This window comes from Triticum urartu, unplaced genomic scaffold (assembly GCF_056163025.1).
Source record: "Triticum urartu cultivar PI428250 unplaced genomic scaffold, HENAU_Tu73 scaffold2, whole genome shotgun sequence".
Classification (NCBI taxonomy): Eukaryota; Viridiplantae; Streptophyta; class Magnoliopsida; order Poales; family Poaceae; genus Triticum; species Triticum urartu.
In genome coordinates, this window is record NW_028260368.1 from 15,494,913 (window position 1) to 15,514,899 (window position 19,987).

The 19,987-nt window shown below is 45.9% G+C and overlaps 1 protein-coding gene and 2 pseudogenes across 1 annotated transcript; all 3 read left to right on the forward strand.

The window, feature by feature from the left end:
- The first annotated feature begins 1,893 nt into the window (after nt 1-1,893).
- Nucleotides 1,894-2,970, forward strand: LOC147953656 (putative L-type lectin-domain containing receptor kinase S.5). The gene has a single exon (XM_087538301.1). The coding sequence runs from the start codon at nt 1,904-1,906 to the stop codon at nt 2,705-2,707; it is 804 nt and encodes a 267-aa protein (XP_087394427.1). The 5' UTR covers nt 1,894-1,903; the 3' UTR covers nt 2,708-2,970.
- A 2,949-nt stretch (nt 2,971-5,919) lies between these two features.
- Nucleotides 5,920-13,670, forward strand: LOC147953657 (F-box protein At5g07610-like; annotated as a pseudogene).
- On the forward strand, nt 6,246-7,517 carry LOC147953658 (uncharacterized; annotated as a pseudogene).
- Nucleotides 13,671-19,987: the final 6,317 nt, after the last annotated feature.

Here is a 19,987-nt window from a genome sequence, read left to right on the forward strand (position 1 = left end):
GTGCATCCAGTTTTTGCCGTAACCCTCTCTACTTTTTTGAACAATCTATGTGGGTGAAATGATGATACCATGCCAAGTTTCAACTTTTTCAGAGTTCATTTTTACTTAGTTGGCTCTAGACAGTAGCTAAAATTACCTCCCCTGTACCGTGCAGTGCACCTCTGATCATCTCGTCATCAACTTGCATAGGATTTTTGTTGACGCAAGTTGGAACATACATTTGGTGCGGGAATGCAGGCAGCATGTAAATGGTGCTGCGGTGCAATTGTTGGCTTTTGATCTCTAGATCAAAACCACCCAGGATCACGGATCACCACGTATGTGTACGTGCAAAGCTAACTCGAACAAGCACACTGGCAGCTTGATCGATTAGTGCCTAAGTACACACGTACGTGCAACTAGCCGGAAACTTGCGTATTTATACGCCTCGGCTGGCTAGCTTGATCGATTGGATCGATGTACTTCGGCGTCGTCGGCGAAACACTTGCGAACGAAACAAACTGATCGATAGATCGCCAAAGGCTCGTATCGAGCCTTGCTCTTGCTTTTTTATTGCTCTGAACTTTTCGTTGTGATGTTACAAGGGCTGGGGGTAGACGCATATATATTTGCTAAGCATAGCCTATTGCTAATCCTACTCGGTGTAGTAATGCTAATCCTACTCGGTTTGCAATACTAACCAAACAAGAACATACATGCACGTGCCGTGCAATCTTGGATTCGTGCTTAACTCTAACCGCAAGTCCATGCTAGAGCTTCCTTGGCTATATCAACTTTGCAAATTCATCATATGAATATAGGTAGACCATGTAAAACAACATATGATGGAATAAAGAGCAGTGCAGATCAGGCCTATTTGAGTCAGATCCAAACCATGAACTTATCCCCTTAGAGATTGTTTAGAGTACAATATCTCCAAGTGAAGGGCAATCAGATTTTTTCAAGATCTCCATACCAGCATAAAAGACAATCAAAAGCAACAAGTCCAAATCAAACACGCGAATAAGATCATCAAGTTCAACGTTCGACAGTATTACACGCCAGTGGAAACTACTTGAGGGATGGCACCATCACTCACAAAAAAAAAAGAGGGATGGCACCATCAGGTTGTCACTGACCAATTTTTTCTACCTCTTAGCGTTTGTGTATGTTGCACTATTTTACTCGTTCAACAGCCTCGTTATTCCTCCCATGAGCCCCTCTTTTAGTCTGTCAATGGGAAAAAAAGGAGATGATTGCATAGTCAAACATATTACTCTGAACATCTTGTTGTCGGCTGTATATGATGATTCCCATTGGCCATGTCTTGTCGAAGTATAACTTACAAGTATATTAAGTGAGTCGAGTTACAATACTTGTTTTCTTTGACTACATCATGTGGTACACTTGTAAATTGTAAGAGCTTTCCATGGAGACAAGTTCTGCATTGACAAGGAATCCAATATAAATAATTATTGGATGAAAGGGATTTCTACCCAAGTCCATAGCTGGCACTATCATGCTGTGACGGATAAATTTTCTTCGACCTATCGATGTTTTTTTAATGTTAATGTCATTGTTCTGCTTGTTAAACAGACCTTGTTGATCCTCTCAGATGTCCCGCTTTTCATCCCTCTCTTGTGGAAAGAAGGTGAGCAATCGCATAGTCAAACATATTGCTGGTGAGTAGCATATGTCACAACATTTTGGCCGCACCGTTTCTTAGTCTAACATTGGGATGTTTCTCTGCAGCTGCACAAATATAATCCCAGGCTTTATCCTGACGATTCTCATTGACTATGTCTCTTCCAAGTACTTTGTCAGCTCCTCCCCTCCACCGTATTGAGAAGCAGTGAAGCATAAGGATTGTATAAATACTCCTCTTTCTTGAGTAGGTTGCAGGAAGCTATAGGAACCATTTAGCATGACAATGCCCAAAACCAAGTTGAGCTTTTCCCGTATAGCTACTGCAGCTGTTGTCATCCTAACCCTAGGCAGTAGATACAGTAGTTGCTTGCAATTTACTTATCCCAACTTCAACACAATCAATAGGGATGATTTCAGTTTCAGCCCAGGCTCAACAATTGCAGGCGGTGCCTTGCAGATCACACCAAGTACCGGAAACATGCGCCACCGGTCGGGGAGAGTGGTTTATGCAAGGCAAACCCTCAAGCTATGGAACAACAAGCGCATGACGCCCACCTTGTTCAGGACAGATTTCCTGCTCAACATCCTCCCCGGTCAGAATGGGGCTGGAGAAGGTATGGCATTTGTTCTCACAAACAATCCATCGTTGCCCAGCAACAGCAGTGGCCAATGGCTTGGCATATGTAATGCCACGACAGATGGCACGAAGACGGACCCAGTAGTAGCTGTCGAGTTTGACACAAGGAAGAGCTATGAGGATGACCTTGATGGCAACCATATCGGCATCGACATCAACAGCATCAAATCTATTCGGCAGTACCCGCTTAGTAATGTTTCCATCATCCTCTCGAGTGGGACTGATGTATGGGTCAGTATCAGGTACCACGGCACATCAAAATTGTTTCAAGTATTTCTGGTCCAACACAGCATCCGAGGATGGTATATCTACCAAGGAGATATCTACATTGATCTATCACAGCTTCTGCAGGACAAGATATATCTGGTGTTTGCAGGTTCCACTGGCAACTTCACCCAACTGAATCAGATAAAGTCGTGGAACTTCACCATGATAAATGAATAAGCCTGCGTTTCTTTGGCCTTCGGGCGGCAATTAGCGGGAGATGGAGCTATCGGACGTCGGGTTGCTCTTCACGGGAGGGGCTCGACAACACAACAGTTTCTGCTCCATGACCTCTACTTCCATCATGAGGAAGTGAGTATTGTGGAAAGTTGTAGTATTGTATTGAGAGTGTTGAGTGTTCACTATGGTGTGCTTGTGAAGTTGTACGTTACATTCTTGCTTGTTTTCTGGCCGAATAATTTTATACATGTATCAGTTCTTTTTAATCACTTAAACAGGACCTATCAAACCAATGCTCTGACGATTTCTTAGCATGTCCATTTTTTGTCTTTTTACCCTGCTATAAATTAAACTTTTAATATACCAAAATAAGATTCTCAGATAAAATGAAAGACATATTTTTGAGAGATTGCTTGTTGATCTAATTAAGAAAGAGATTGCAATAGGATTCTAGACAGAAGCAATTATTGGTAAATTCAATTGCGACGAAACATCGTGTGCGATTCAACTAAAAATTGTTAGTCATGACCATCATTCAATTTGTTGTGCTCGATGTTTGGCCCCCTTGTGTGTATTTTCTGGCTGACTGGCTCTGCCATTATTCTTGAAGAAATTTAGGGTTTGAGAAATAATAACTTGGTGATAGTTTGTAGCTTACCGACCTGTCCAAATCTTTGTGGCTGTCATGGAAAATGAGTGAAGCTTCTGACGGTACCTGAAGTCTCAAGCTTTTCAATACAGCCAACATCTTCAATTCTTATATATTCCGTACACCTTGTTCCAGCACTCTTCTTGAACAAATAAAGGGCTTGAGAAATACCATCTTGCTACTAGTTTGTAACTTACTGACTTGCCCGAACCTATGGTCGCTAGAAATAGATCAAGCTTCAGGACCGGAAGCTATTGACACCCAACCTGCCAGCCGCCGCCGCACCACCACACCGTCTCGACACAATTTCACCTCTGCTTCACCCCTTTGGCCATGCCGACCAATCGCGCCCACCTGGTGAAGTACCCACACACGGGCTTCTCCCACCATGCGCCGGTAGCGCGCCACCCAACATCTCCATTGGACTAATCCTGCTCGAAGCCGTTTGAAGTATTTCACGGACACAAATTTGAACTAGTAACTACTATCAAACGAGCTGTTTGGTATGCTACTGAGAAGCTCAGAGGATGATAAGCAAGAAATTTACCATGTCAGAATTCCTGCAGCAAGCATGCCAATTCACACTCATACTGAAATTTAACAGCGGTGTGTAGAGCACAGAGAATTCAAAAAATGTTCACAAGTTTTAAAAAATGTGCACGATTTTGGAAATTGTTCGCGATTTTCATAAAAGTACATGAATTGAAAATTGTAGTGATTTGGAAAACAAAGTTTTTGAAAAAAAAACTGTGAATGTGAAAAATAAATAAAGGAAAAAAAAGAAAACAAAAATCAGAAAAGAAGAGAAATAAGAAATGTAAAAGAAAAAAGAAAAAATAATAAAAGAAGAAAACAAAAGAAACACGAAAACCTGGTTCAGGGAAGGTTCAAAACCGGTGGGGAGAAAACCTCTAGAGAAAGGTCAGACAACGAAGGGAAAGGCTCGGAGAAGGTCATCTTCGACCCAGTGGGCCCAAGGATGTTGATGGCGGACGGCGCAGTCGACAGGCTGGCATCACCCCCACATCTTGATAGAGGACGGATTCAAAACAACTGTTTTCACTCTTTAAAAATGTTGCAAATTCAATAAATGCTCATGAATTTTAGAAAATGTTTGAAAATTCGAAAAAATGTTCATGGATTAAAAATATTTCAGGAGTTCAAAAAATGTTTATGAATTTGAAAAGAAGGTCCACAAATTTCAACAAAGGTTCACGAATTTTAAAAATATGCTCATGAATTTGGGAAATGTTCACGATTTTAAAAACATATTTATGAAATAAAAAAATGTCCATGCAGTTCAGAAAACGTTCGTGAGTTTAATTATTTTTCTCTAATATCAAAAAAAGTTCGCATGTCATAAGAAGTGTTCATTAATATCAAAAAATTGTTCATGAATTTGGCAAATATTGTCAATTTCAAAAAATGTTCACAAGTTTGAAAAAAAGTTGGCGATTTAGAAAGCATTTTAGAGAGTTTGATTTTTTTTCATTAATTTAAAAATTACTCCCTTCATCCCATAATATAAGAGCGTTTTTGACACTAGACTTGTGTAAAAAATGCTCTTATATTATGGGACGGAGGAAGTATTATCGAATTTGATAACTGTTCACAAGCTTCTAAAACTATTCACAAATTTGAAAGTTATTCAGATTTTTCATAAAAGTATATGAATTGAAAAAAATCCTTAGTTTTTTTGCATTTTAAAAGGTGTGTGTATGTGAAAAAGGGGAAAATATAAAAAATAAATGTAAAAGAAAAAAGAAAATAAAACTGAAGAAATAAGAAAAGAAGAATGAAAACCCGGTTTGGGGAAGTTTCAAAGCCGATAGGGGAAAAAACCTCTAGAGAAGGCTTGGATGAGTATGGTATGGCTCAGAGGAGGTGCTCTTGGTGGTTGACCCAGTTGGCCTGCTGTCAGCGGGCCGGCATCACCCCTACCGTCTGATGGAGGACGCGCATGAGCACTTCCACATCTCGATGGTGGAGGAGCACCTCAAAGGGGAGGTGCGGCTTGAGGTGGAGCACGCGCGAACGATGTGGCCCTCGTCGAGCTCTACGACGGCCCGTCCCTCATTGATGGAATGCGCGCCATTCTTAAGTCCATCGAGGATGAGTGGGCAGTATCGACGAACCACCGCAGGATCATCCTTGGGTTTTATCTATGAAGAATGAGGTGTAGTTGTAGCTCGTTTGCAATTCTATGTTGTTGCATGCTTTTGCATAATTTTGAAGGGTGAGTTAGACGCATAGGGGCCAAGTAGAGTAAAAAGCCCAACCGGACCAGTTTTTACACCTCCGACCGGACTGGGCTTTTTTTTTCTATCCAGTTGCTACCTGTGGAGAAGAAAAGCTTGAGCGTCCACATTCGTCCTCCGAGAAGCTCGTCGCCGCCGGCTGCATCCCCGCCGCCCGTTGCCGACCTAAACCAAGGTACTACCTTTTCCAACTCACCACGCCGAGGTAACCACCACCGGCCACTACCTGGGATTCTCAATTTCCCTCGGCCTGATCCATGATTCCCTCTCTCCATCTGCAGATCTGACCCCTGACTAGCCCTTCCATGGAGGAGGCGGAGAAAGGGGAGGTCTTCTAGAGGAACGCCAAGCCAAGGCTGGACAGCCATCTGGGGGAGACCTCGGATGGGGCCGGCGTGTTCACCGACGACATCATCCTGGAGATTCTCTTATTGACAAGTGTACATTGTATTCTACTGTTGTACGTAGTATGATCTTATATTTCTGAATCTCTTTGCCCGTTGGCCTGCGTGCCTATTCTCACGGGCCCTTTCCCTCTCTCTCTCGAGGTATATATGTTGTAATGTGTAACAGAATAAATCAATGATAAGGAAACAATCTTTCAACTTGGTATCAGACTCCAGGCTTTTCCATGGCCGGCACCCAACCTCTCTCCTCTGATGCCTCCTCGCCGGCAGCCACGTCGCCGGGCTCTCTCTCCGCCTCGACGGCCCCGGCCGCCCACACCTCCGCGGCCTCTTCTCCGGCCTCGTCCCCACCGTTCATCTTCGGCACTGCTCCCTCTTTTCTCTCCAACTCCACCGCCGCATCTGGATCTCAGTTTGCTCCCCTCTTCACCTCCAGCAACCAACCCCCCACCCCACCCCCAGCTCCTGCCACGCGCGGCTCCATCTTCCACGACCATATCACAAATCACATCAAATTTTTCTTCACCCTGCAGATCACAACTATCACAAGTGGAAGACCTTCTTCCTCATGGTGCTCGTTCGCTATGGCGTCACCTTCCTCATCGAGCAACCACCACCACCCAACGCACCCCCCGCTTACCTTGAGCTGGATGCCCACATCGTCCTGTGGATCTACGCCACTCTCTCCGACACCATGTGCGACAATGTCGTCGGCGCCACCACCACTTTCGCCCTGTGGCACAAGATCAAAGACTACTTCCTTGCCAACCGCGCCGCCCGCTTTATGATCCTCAATCGTCAGTACCGCAATCTCAAGCAGGGGGACCTCTCTGTCTCTGAGTACGCCCGGCGCATGAAGCAGCTCACCGACGCCCTCGCCGACATCGAGCACGGCGTCACCGAGGTGGACCTCACCACGCAGTTCCTTCACGGCCTCGACAAGCGCCTCAAAACCATTCGAGTCATTCTTGGTGACCAGACGCTCCCCTTCGACACCGTCCTCTCCTGCGTCCTCCTGGCTGAGGAGTCCCAGGCTCAACGCGCGGCGGAGGAGAGCTCCTCGGCCTTTGCCATGTCCGGTGGTGGCTCGTCGAGCGGCCCCTCCAACACCGGTGGACGCGCCCTCAGCGTCCGCGCGGATCGGCCATCCGGCAATAGCTCCGAGCGCTCCTCCGGTCCTCCTCCTTCTGGCCGTGGGCGCGGCGATCGCTCTGGTGATGGTGGTGATCGTGGCCGCGGACGCGGCCGCGGGCGTGGGCGTGGCCGTGGTGACAGCGGCGGGAGTGGCCAACCTCGTCCAGCGCCGCTCTCTCCGTTCACCGGCTACTTCGCCCCTTATGGCATGGCGCTCCCGGCCCTGCGCTCCGGCTGGATCCCTCCCAACGCCGCTGGCGTGCTTGGCCCTCGTCCAGGTGCTCACGCCCAGGCCTACCATACCTACTCGCCACCGACGCCGCCTGCACCGTACTACTCTCCACCACTCTTCCTCCCCATGATTTTCGTCTTACCGATATTCTTGTTTCTCCTTCTGTTGTTACTAGCTTAATTTCCGTTCGCAAGTTCACTAAGGATAACTCTTGCTCTATAGAATTTTACCCGTGTGGTTTTCTTGTGAAGGATCTTCGCACTCGGAGGGTTCTCATGATCTCCGTTAGCCATGGTGATCTTTATCCCTTTGTCGGCAATAAAACAGCTCGGGCGTCTGCACTACTCACCCTCACCACCGCGGATTTGTGGCATCGTCGTCTCGGGCACCCCGACGCTCAAACTCTCGCTTCTCTATCTAAAGATTTTTTTCGTGAATGTAATAAGGCTCCCCACTCCCCTTGTAGTGCATGTCAACTAGGCCGACAACCACGTCTCCCTTTTCCTTCCTCTCTTAGCAAAACTTATGCTCCTTTTGATTTAATACATTGTGATTTGTGGACATCTCCTGTTATTAGCTTCTCTGGTTTCCAATATTATCTTGTTGTGTTAGATGACTTTACGCATTTTTCATGGACATTTCCCCTCCGAAACAAATCTGATACCTCCACTGTTCTCCAACACTTCTTCACTTTCGTTTACACTCAGTTTCACACGGTTATCAAAAGCATGCAGTGTGATAATGGCGGCGAGTTCATTAACGCATCCCATCGTTCCTTCTTCTCCGCCAATGGCATCGCTTATCGCTTCTCATGTCCCCACACTTCCCCGCAAAACGGCAAGGCAGAACGTATGATCCGTACTACCAATGACATCGTGCGCACCCTCCTCCTCCAAGCCAACCTTACTCCTCCCTTTTGGGTTGAGGCACTTCACACCGCCACATACTTACTGAATAGACGACCATCCCGTGCCATTGCTCCCCACACACCTTATTTCCTTCTTCATGGCGTGCCCCCCTCCTACGATCACCTCCGTGTTTTTGGTTGCCTATGCTTCCCAAATTTGTATGCCACTATGGATCACAAACTTGCCCCACGCTCGACTCGCTGCGTCTTTCTTGGCTACGCCCTCGAACACAAAGGCTATCGCTGCTACGATCTTACTACTCGCCGTGTCATTGTGTCTCGCCACGTCATTTTTGACGAAACCGTATTTCCGTACACAGCACACCCCCCTGGCCACACACCCCCTACGTCCACAGAAAATCCCCATGCACCACCTGCCCATCTCGCTTTCCCGGATCCCCAGGCGGATCTTTCCGCCGGATTCCCAGGCGGCCCACCACCAGCTGGCTCTGACCAATCGCGCGGCCTCTCCCCAAACCCCGCATCGCCCGTGTCGCCCGTTTCCCCCGCCCATCCCGCCTCGCCTGCCGCGCCGGTTCCCCACGACCCGCCTGCCTCCCCCACGAGCGCACCTGCCTCTCGATCCACCTCGGATCCACCACCCACCAGCCCTGCCGCCCCTTCCAACGGCCCCACCGTATCCACCTCCGATTCCGCTGCGTCCAGTACCCCTTCGCCACCTCTTCCCAAACACGCTGTCCCAGTACAGCCACCCCAAAACTCACACAAAATGTCCACCCGAGCTAAATCCGGCTACCTTATGCCCCGGCGCTTATTTCTTGCTGATACGTCTGTAGGGGAACGTAGTAATTTCAAAAAAATTCCTACGCACACGCAAGATCATGGTGATGCATAGCAACGAGAGGGGAGAGTGTTGTCTACGTACCAACGCAGACCGACTACGGAAGCGATCACACAACGTAGAGGAAGTAGTCGTACGTCTTCTTCCCGATCCGACCGATCCAAGCACCGTTACTCTGGCGCCTCCGAGTTCTTAGCACACGTACAGCTCGATGACGATCCCCGGGCTCCGATCCAGCAAAGCTTCGGGGAGGAGTTCCGTCAGCACGACGGCGTGGTGACGATCTTGATGTTCTACCGACGCAGGGCTTCGCCTAAGCACTACAACGATATGATCGAGGTGGAATATGGTGGCAGGGGGCACCGCACACGGCTAAGGAACGATCTCAATGATCAACTTGTGTGTCTAGAGGTGCCCCCTGCCTCCGTATATAAAGGAGCCAAGGGGGAGGGGTGCGGCCAGCCCTATGGAGGCGCAGGAGGAGTCCTACTCCTACCGGGAGTAGGACTCCCCCCCCCAATCCTATTCCAAATAGGATTCCCAAGGGGGAAAGAGAGAGAGAGAGAGAGGTGGCCGGCCACCTCTCCTAGTCCTAATAGGACTAGGGGAGGGGGGAGGCGCGCAGCCCACCATGGGCAGCCCCTTTCACCTTTCCACTAAAGCCCAATAAGGTCCATATGGCTCCCGGGGGGTTCCGGTAACCTCCCGGTAATCCGGTAAAATCCCGATTTCACCCGGAACACTTCCGATATCCAAACATAGGCTTCCAATATATCAATCTTTATGTCTCGACCATTTCGAGACTCCTCGTCATGTCCGTGATCACATCCGGGACTCCGAACAACCTTCGGTACATCAAAATGCATAAACTCATAATTACTGTCATCGTAACGTTAAGCGTGCGGACCCTACGGTTCGAGAACAATGTAGACATGACCGAGACACATCTCCGGTCAATAACCAATAGCGGGACCTGGATGCCCATATTGGCTCCTACATATTCTACGAAGATCTTTATCGGTCAGACCGCATAACAACATACGTTGTTCCCTTTGTCATCGGTATGTTACTTGCCCGAGATTCGATCGTCGGTATCCAATACCTAGTTCAATCTCGTTACTGGCAAGTCTCTTTACTCGTTCCGTAATACATCATCCCGCAACTAACTCATTAGTTGCAATGCTTGCAAGGCTTATGTGATGTGCATTACCGAGAGGGCCCAGAGATACCTCTCCGACAATCGGAGTGACAAATCCTAATCTCGAAATACGCCAACCCAACATCTACCATTGGAGACACCTGTAGAGCTCCTTTATAATCACCCAGTTACGTTGTGACGTTTGGTAGCACACAAAGTGTTCCTCCGGCAAACGGGAGTTGCATAATCTCATAGTCATAGGAACATGTATAAGTCATGAAGAAAGCAATAGCAACATACTAAATGATCGGGTGCTAAGCTAATGGAATGGGTCATGTCAATCAGATCATTCAACTAATGATGTGACCTCATTAATCAAATAACAACTCTTTGTTCATGGTTAGGAAACATAACCATCTTTGATTAACGAGCTAGTCAAGTAGAGGCATACTAGTGACACTCTGTTTGTCTATGTATTCACACATGTATTATGTTTCCGGTTAATACAATTCTAGCATGAATAATAAACATTTATCATGATATAAGGAAATAAATAATAACTTTATTATTGCCTCTAGGGCATATTTCCTTCAACGTCTACCACACCCATCTGACCTATTCCACCCACATACAAATCCGCGCTCAAGGATCCCCATTGGCGCCAAGCGATGCTCGACGAGTTTAATGCTTTAACGAATAACTCTACTTGGTCTTTGGTGCCTAAGCCTGCAGGTGCAAATGTGGTCACGGGCAAATGGATTTTTCTCCACAAGTTCAATACTGATGGATCATTGGCTCGGTACAAAGCACGGTGGGTTGTCCGTGGGTTCACTCAGCAAGAGGGTGTGGATTACTCCGAGACTTTCAGTCCTGTTGTCAAGCCGGCTACCATTCGGGTCGTGTTGAGCCTTACCACTTCTCATTCATGGCCTATTCATCAACTTGATGTCAAAAATGCATTTCTCCATGGTAAACTCAATGAGACAGTGTACTCCTCGCAACCGGCTGGGTTTGTTGACTCCTCCAAGCCGGATCATGTCTGTCTTCTTCGTAAGTCTCTCTACGGCCTCAAGCAAGCTCCTCGGACATGGTTTCTTCGCTTTCAAGCCTTCTTGCTCTCACTTGGGTTTTGTGGTTCCAAGAGTGACACTTCCCTCTTCATCATGCGTCATGGCTCCTCTCTTGCATATTTGCTAGTTTATGTGGATGACATCATCCTTACTGCCAGCAGCTCCACCACACTTCACTACATCATCTCATCTCTCAAGAAGGAATTCGCCATGACCGATCTTGGTGCCCTTCATCATTTCTTGGGTATCAACGTCACCACCAACACCTCCGGCCTTTTTCTCTGTCAACAACAGTACACTCTCGAGCTTCTTGAGCGGGCTAAAATGCTCAACTGTAAGCCCGTTTCCACCCCGGTTGACACCACCGCCAAGTTGTCCTCTCACGATGGCCAACTTCTCACCAACCCCACCCACTACCGTAGCTTGACCGGTGCCTTCCAATACCTCACTCTAACGCGCCCCGACATCACCTATGCGGTGCAACAGGCTTGCCTGTTCATGCATGCACCACGCGACATTCACATGCAACTTGTGAAGCGTATTCTCCGGTATCTCCGAGGCACCTCTCACTTTGGTCTTCAGCTATTTCGGTCACCCTCTACAGATCTCACCGCTTATACTGATGCGGATTGGGCCGGTTGCCCCGATACTCGCAAGTCGACATCCGGGTTTTGTGTCTATCTTGGCACCAATCTTGTCTCCTGGTCCTCTAAGAGGCAACCCACCATTTCCCGTTCGAGCGCGGAGGCTGAGTATCGCGGTGTTGCAAATTGTGTGGCTGAATCTTGCTGGCTGCGGCAGCTTCTTCTTGAGCTTGAGGTGCCACCGACTCGAGCTACTGTGGTGTATTGTGACAACATAAGTGCCTCGTATCTTGCCAGCAATCCGGTTCAACACCAGCGGACTAAACACATCGAGATCAACCTGCATTTTGTTCGCGATCATGTGGCCCTTGGCGAAGTGCGGGTGTTGCACGTTCCCTCCAGCTCAAAGTACGCGGATGTGTTCACCAAGGGTCTCCCATCACAGATTTTCCATGAGTTTCGATCCAGCCTTAACACCCTTCCACATGGTGTTCCGGCTGAGGGGGGGTATTGACAAGTGTACATTGTATTCTACTGTTGTACGTAGTATGATCCTATATTTCTGGATCTCTTTGCCCGTTGGCCTGCATGCCTATTCTCACGGGCCCTCTCCCTCTCTCTCTCTCTCTCTCTCTCGGTATATATGCTGTAATGTGTAACAGAATCAATCAATGATAAGGAAACAATCTTCCAACTCCTCTCCCGCCTCCCCGCCAGATCCCTCCACCGCTTCAAGTGCGTCTCCGTCCCCTGGCGCGACCTCATCACCGACCCCGCCAACCGCAAGAAGCTGCACCAGGTCCTCGCCGGCTTCCTCTACATGTCATTCCGCAGCGTGCACCACCACCACCACTTTGCCAGTGTCTCCGGCGGCGCTGCCCCGTTCGACCTTTCCCTCCCTTACCTGCAGCCAAACAAGTACAAGGACATGGAGCAGGTAGACGCCTGCAATGGCCTCCTTCTCTACCGCGGCTGCACCAAGAATTTGGCGCCCCTTGGGATTGGACAGAGGATGATTGCCGTTTTGTCGTGTGCAATCCTGCCACTGGCAGCTGGGTGGAGCTGCCCCCTCAACCTCAACCGCAAGAGCCGGCGAAAGGGCGTAGCCGTGTCGCAGGTCTGGCTTTTGATCCGGCGGTCTCATCCCATTTCCATGTTCTTCGTTTCGAGGAGGCAGACTCATCGAGCGTGACAGGAGTGAGCATCTACTCGTCACGGACAGGAGCCTGGAGTCATAGGGACAGGGTGATGGCTGAGGAAGTTACACTGTCGTATACCACTAGATGTATCTTTGTTGGCGGCGTGCTCTACCTGATGGGCTTCCTTCCGAGCACCAACAACGACCATGTGCTGCTGGCAGTGGACATGGCTGGGAAAGTGTGGAAGACCATCAGTGTGCCGCATGCCTGAAGATTTGCTATGATTGGAACGTCCCAGGGGTGCTTACACTATGCTATAGCTTCCAATAACAACAACATCCCAGTTTCTGAGATAGAACTCTGGTGCCTCAAGGATTGTGATAATAAGGAATTGGTCCTGAAACGTACTGCCAGCATCGATAAGTCTACATGCATGACTATGAAGAATTACAGGGTGATTGGGATCCATCCAGACTGCGACACCATTTTCTTGGTTCCATGTGGAGGTCATACCTTGCTACCGTATGATATGCAACATCAGAAAGTTGGATGCATCCTTGATCTTGAGAAAAACAGCACATAACGATTTCTACCCTATGTTCCTTTGTTCTCAGAGTCATTAGGAGATGCAAATGGGCGGTAGCTTTACCTTCAATGCTTCCTCCAAGAATTGGTTTTTCTATCGGCTGAACTATTTGTGTGTACCTCTGAATCTACTTGAATCATGCCACTCAATTTGCTGGTGCTTACACTCCTCTTGCTTGGTTTTCAGTTCAGAGCAATGCCTGGTAAACCTACAGATTAAGCACAATGTTAACTCCAAAGAACACCGTTACTCTTGTTCTTGTTTGCCTAGCACTGGCTATTGTTCTTGACATGCACGTATTAGTCCCATAACAATCAGTTATTATATTGTAACCATCCTTCTTTCCGTAACAATCAGTTATTATGATTATCCCAAATCCTATTGCAGATTGTGAACCTGTAGTTTACTAAAAGGTTCAATCAGAGTAGTTACTGGTGTGATGTCGACTCAACCTTATTCATTCAGTATTTTGCTAAAACACTGCCTTGGAGCAGGTTCTTTTTACTTATATTTGCTGAATTCAGTAGAGCTTTGAATCTGTTAACCACAGAGGTATTGCATTAATGCCAAAAAAATGAAATAAAGGTGCAAGCTTTGATGGGAAGATTTTGTGCTTGGTGTTTGCGCGTTTGGTCCGTTTTTAATAATTCAGGTGATAAGACAAAGGTGTGTAGCATATAAGCTTATGCTTCATATATGAAAAATAGGATTTGGGCAGATGCCAGGACAGGGCATTTACTGTGCTGGAAGTTTGACAGTTGATATGGGTGCTCTTGTTTCTAAATTGAACTCTAAAGTTGTTCGACTCTACCTTTTGTCAAAAAACATATGTAGTGTGAAGTTTCATCCGCTTTCGATGAAACTTCAGCTTGATTCTCTCCAGTGCGTAGCAACTTTGTTTGCAATCTTATTTCACAGTAAGAGAATGAATACAATATTATTTCTGCTTATTTCAGCTACCAACCAAAGTACAGTCAATGCATTTACACCATAACTTGTCAGCCTTCTTAGCTTATAATTTTCGGACCTCATTTTGACAGAGTCGTGCAAGTTAGTGAAAAATGCAACTTTACTTATCAATTGATTATTTCTGCACCCTTCTTACGATGTTGCCTAGGTATCAAGTGAATGGATTCAAGTAGATATATTACCTTTTGTCAGAAAAAAATGGCAACTACCTCAGAACTCAGATTGATGTATTTTTGCGAACAGTTATGATGTTTTGTTTTCATGTTAAGATATGCACTTTAATATTTGGGCGTTCCCATTGGGCCGTTCTGATCTACTCCCTCTGTCCCATAATATAAGAACGTTTTTTACACTACACTAGTGTAAAAAACGTTCTTATATTATGGGACGGAGGGAGTAGCTGCCTGATGATTACCATCGTTTGCTGGTGTACAGCTATTAGCCGTCTGCTGCTACTACTAGTACGGCCACCACCACCAACACTGTTCGGCTGTTGCTGGCATGCCTGAACTATTTGACCCTCCTGAACTCTTAATTTCCATCCGCCGAGCTGCAAATATGAAGTATGAAACAATGCTCCGACTTATCATCTTGTATATTAAGAAGTATGAAGGCCTGGCAGATCGAAACATTGCTCCGACTTACTATCTTGTATATTAAGCTACGTTTTCATATTGTTTTCCGCAACCCCGTTTGCTGACTGAATGCTGATGCTTTTGCAATGTGTCATGGGTCTCTCTGCAGATGATTCTGCAGTCCTGATTTGATGACCGAATGGCATACATCTTTCTGAAGCTTGCTATATAATATATGTGAAGTTATTTTTGCAACCTTGCTTGCTGGATATTCATGCGCCTTTCTGAAGTTCTGCTAGCTACTGTCCGTATTTTCTGCGTGCACGTTGAGAAGATAAAATGTATTATTAAACATGGTAGCTGATTCCTTGTGTTAATTCAATTGGAGCTCTTCAAATGTATTATTTTTGCAAGCACCTGTAAGATGAAGAAGGGAGTGATTGGATAAGCAAAGATTCATGTTGACATATAGTGAGAGCTGCCTATGGGTTTTATTTTATGATGGAATGAGACTATGTTTCTGTGAAATAAACTTCTGGAGAATTTTTTTGAGTTCCCTTGGTAAATGCAGATATATTTTGCACATGTATAAGAACTACTGTCCCACATTATAAGACATTTCGGAGGGAGCACACACCTGGGCAGCACAGAGCAACAAGATCATAGATCCCAGTTGAAATCACAGCAGTCTCGGGAAACCATCTCAGGCTGTGTTTGTGTGTTAGCACAAGAACAAGCAATAAACAGAACCAGTGTCTATCATTGCACAATATTATTACAGACAATTCGAATCTGAAAACAGAACATTATTCCACGCCCCAAACTATTATGATGGAATGAGACTATGTTTGTGTGTTAGCACAAGAACAAGCAATAAACAGATCATCATTTATTGGAAATAAATATATAGCTTCTGTGTTCATCGCCCCAAACTATTACAACCAAACAAATGCAGAGGCCATCATTCCACGACATCACAAACCATATGAAACAAGTGAATTTAGTTGTCATAATTCCACATTGTTACAAACCATATGAAGCAAATAAATCCAGCGTTAAACACTGTTAAAAAACATCGGTTGCTCGCAGCAATGACATGTTGCATTGTCTGCAAACGCATGATATATAGGACGACTTCTATAGAACCTAATGACAAGGTATACGTGGAACCAGAACTCATCACCCGGTCAATCGACAACATATATCCTACGAATGATAGGGTTTCTCCTTTAGCTGCATCCACAGTATGAAGCCTGGTATTTCAGTCAGGGAATGTATTAAAAAACTTAAGAAACAATCGTCCTAATGGTTCTTAACTTGAAAAGGTAGGAATCAAAGGCATTTATAGAAGTATATACCTCTCGACCCATCATTTTCAACGGGAGAGCAACTTCATAATTAATGTATAAATTCCTTCGCTTCAACGTGCTGAAGTTTTTGCCAGTTTGGACGGCCTATTTGTTTGCACGAACTCATGAACTCTCCATTGCAGCAAGACACTTTAAACTTCTGAAAGTGATTTAAGATACCAGCATAGCCAAATCGTTAGGCTCTTGAGGAACCTGAGCTTATTCATATTGTCTGGCAAGTGGCCCCAGCAGCATTCAGCAATTAAGAGATGGCGAAGTTGAATGAAATGCTCAAAAAGTTCGGGAGCAGGTCGCAAACGACTGCAGTCGTGGAATATAAGTTCATGTAGGTACTTTGGGCCACCGTTCTACTCACTCACCATCCAACTTGGGTACCTCAGACTTTGGTACCTCCAGATTTCCAGACTTTTAAGATCCTTGGGTGGGCAAAGGCCCTCAAGTACCTGTGCTTGAACTTCTGGTGTGCAAGCTCTATCATTAACCCAGAAAAGTCGCAGTTCGGTCAGCCCTTTCTTATCAGCTAGCTTTGCTTCATGTGCTTCCTTCTTGCTTTCAACATTTTCAAGATTTTGGATCGTCAGAATGGCCCGAAGCTTGTTTAGGTCCCTCAGCTGTTTTAACTCATACCCATGTTCCCTCCTTACATCAAAAGTTTCTATTGTCTGTAGTGATATTAACCTGCCAATGTTCGGAATATGCATTGTTATTTCGCCGCCGATGATATGCCTCAAGTTGGTGAGGTTACCCATGTTTATATCAGATGAAACTTCTACATCACTTGCATAACCAAACATTAGCACCTGCAGATGGTAAAGACTGTCTACTGTTTTTGGTAAATATAGCGCTGCTTCGTAGAACACTAAAGCAAGATACCGGAGATGCTTTAAATGACCAATAGCTGCTGGGATTTCGAACACACTTATTTCATCGATCAATGTCCAGGAGGTTTCAATGGCCAATACTCGCAATTTCTGCAGCTTCTCAAACACTTCCTCAAAGAATTCTTTGTCAGCCGGTGCAAGCTCCATATGATCAATAATGAGAGTGCGTAGGTTTTTCAGTTTAATAATGTCCTCAGTAACCATTGCTCCATTCGCAACGAAAAGTTGGCGAACATCATGAGGAACTTCTCTGCTCGAGCCATTCTCGATTCTGAAGCAATCACTCCCTGCTGCATTCTCGGCTAAATCATGCATAAGATCGTGGACTAAATAGCACAAACTGCCCTGGTAGTATCCTCCTGGTTGCACAAATGAGGTTGCCAGTAACTCATGGAAGTAACCCTGACCAATAGCTTCGATATCCTCCTCTGCATTAGTGCTCTGTATGAACCCCTCTGCCACCCATAGTTTAACTAACTCATCAAGGTTCAAACGGTATCTTTTGGGGAAAATACTGCAGTAAGCAAAGCATCGCCTCACCTGCTCATCAAGATGCTGGTAACTCCACCACAGGGCCCCTGTCGTCTCATTCAGAAGGTCCCGATCTCGAACTTCTCTCCAAAAGTCGACATCATTTTGTCTTTTACGTAGATGCCCTTCCACTGTGCTGGCTGCCAGAGGTGATCCTTTCAGCTTCTGTGCAATTTCAGCCCCAATAATTTTGAGTTCCATTTTTTTTTTGATAAAGGACTTTTCATTGAATAGATATATCGAGGTGATACAATCATATAGAAAGAAAGCCCGGCCTCTGCATAGCTAGATGCACACAGCCAAAACGTCCAGAGCACTCTAAAAATAAAATAATTTGATACAATGCCAAGCAATAAATCGTGTCCAGCCTAAGGAGCGGTAGATCCTATCCGTAAATCACACCGCCATCCATGGGGGTAGAAAACCTCCCTGGTCGTACGCTCCAGCCGGGTAGACGCCATCATAAAAAGGTCCCTGTCCTCCGGCTTCTGCAGGATAGACCACGTACGGATCAATCGTGTACAAGCATGAATAACCTGCATAGGAGATGAGACACTTTTGTTGTTAAAAACCTCATTATTCCTGGAAAGCCACATTGCCCAGCATAAGGCCGCCGCTCCCACAAGAATATGTGCAGAAAATTGTTTATCAATACCCCGCAACCAGTTGCCGAACATATTCCGTGCAGTACGTGGTGGGTATAAATTCGAAGCTACCTGGACCACGGCCCAAACTGCCCGCACGAACTTGCACTCAAAAAATAAGTGTTTGATAGACTCGTCATGTTGACAAAAGACACATGACTTGGGCCCATGCCAGTTTCGTCGTGCCAGATTATCTCTAGTTAGAATGACTCCTTTGTTTAGAAACTAGAGGAAAATCTTCACTCTTAGAGGAATTTTTAGCTTCCACAATTTCCTGTTATCTACCGGAGCATCACAATGTACCATTGCATCATACATGGATTTGACCGAAAATTTGCCATTCTGATGCAAGTTCCATCGAAAAATGTCCGGCTCATCTGACAGTTGAATGTCATCTAGGCGAGTGAGTAATTCATTCCATGCTGCCAGACGAATTCCCAAAAGATCCCTACGAAAAGAAATATCGGGGTTTTGTTGTCCTAAGACTTGTTTGATCGTGACAAATTTATGTCTAACAATCCTATACAAGCTCGGATATTGCACCATTAGTGAGTTGTTCCCTAGCCAGGTATCTTCCCAGAAACGAACCTGAGAACCGTCCCTAACCGAGAAGGTCCCAAATTGGAAGAAGAATTCCTTGGCCTTCATGACACCACTCCAAAAATGTGAATCCCCAGGTTTCCAATAAATTTGAGAAATGGCATTGGATCCCACATACTTGTTGCGAATGATTTCTTGCCATACTCCATTCTCAGTGAGTAGTTTATAAACCCACTTGCTGAGAAGAGCAATGTTTTAATCTCAAGGTCTTGGATTCCCAGGCCCCCTTGACTTTTAGGTCTGCATAATACGCTCCACCTAGCCAGTCGATATTTCTTAGTTTCATTATCACTCTGCCAAAAAAATCTGGATCTAAAATAATCGAGTCGCTGTAGAACCCCTTTCGGCAGGTGGAAGAAGGAAAACATATATAAAACCATGTTGCTTAGGACAGAATTGATCAAGATCAATCGCCCCCCATACGACAACAGTTTGGCCTTCCAACTGGCTAAACGTTTCTCAAGTCTCTCTTCCACATGCCTCCACTCAGCAATAGTTAGACGCCGACGGGAATACCCAGATATCGAATCGGAAACTGCCCAAGCTGGCATCCAAAAATGTCGGCATACTCGGGTGCTGATTCTGCAGCCTCGCCAAAGCAAAAAAGTTCGCTCTTATGAAAATTAATTTTGAGACCAGAAAGTTCCTCAAAAGCACATAAGAGCACCTTAAGATTTCTTGCCTTCTCTAAATCATGATCCATAAAAAGTATCGTGTCATCCGCATATTGTACGATGGATAGACCATCTTCTACCAAGTGTGGAATGACCCCACTAATTTGACCATCCAGCTTAGCCCGCTCAA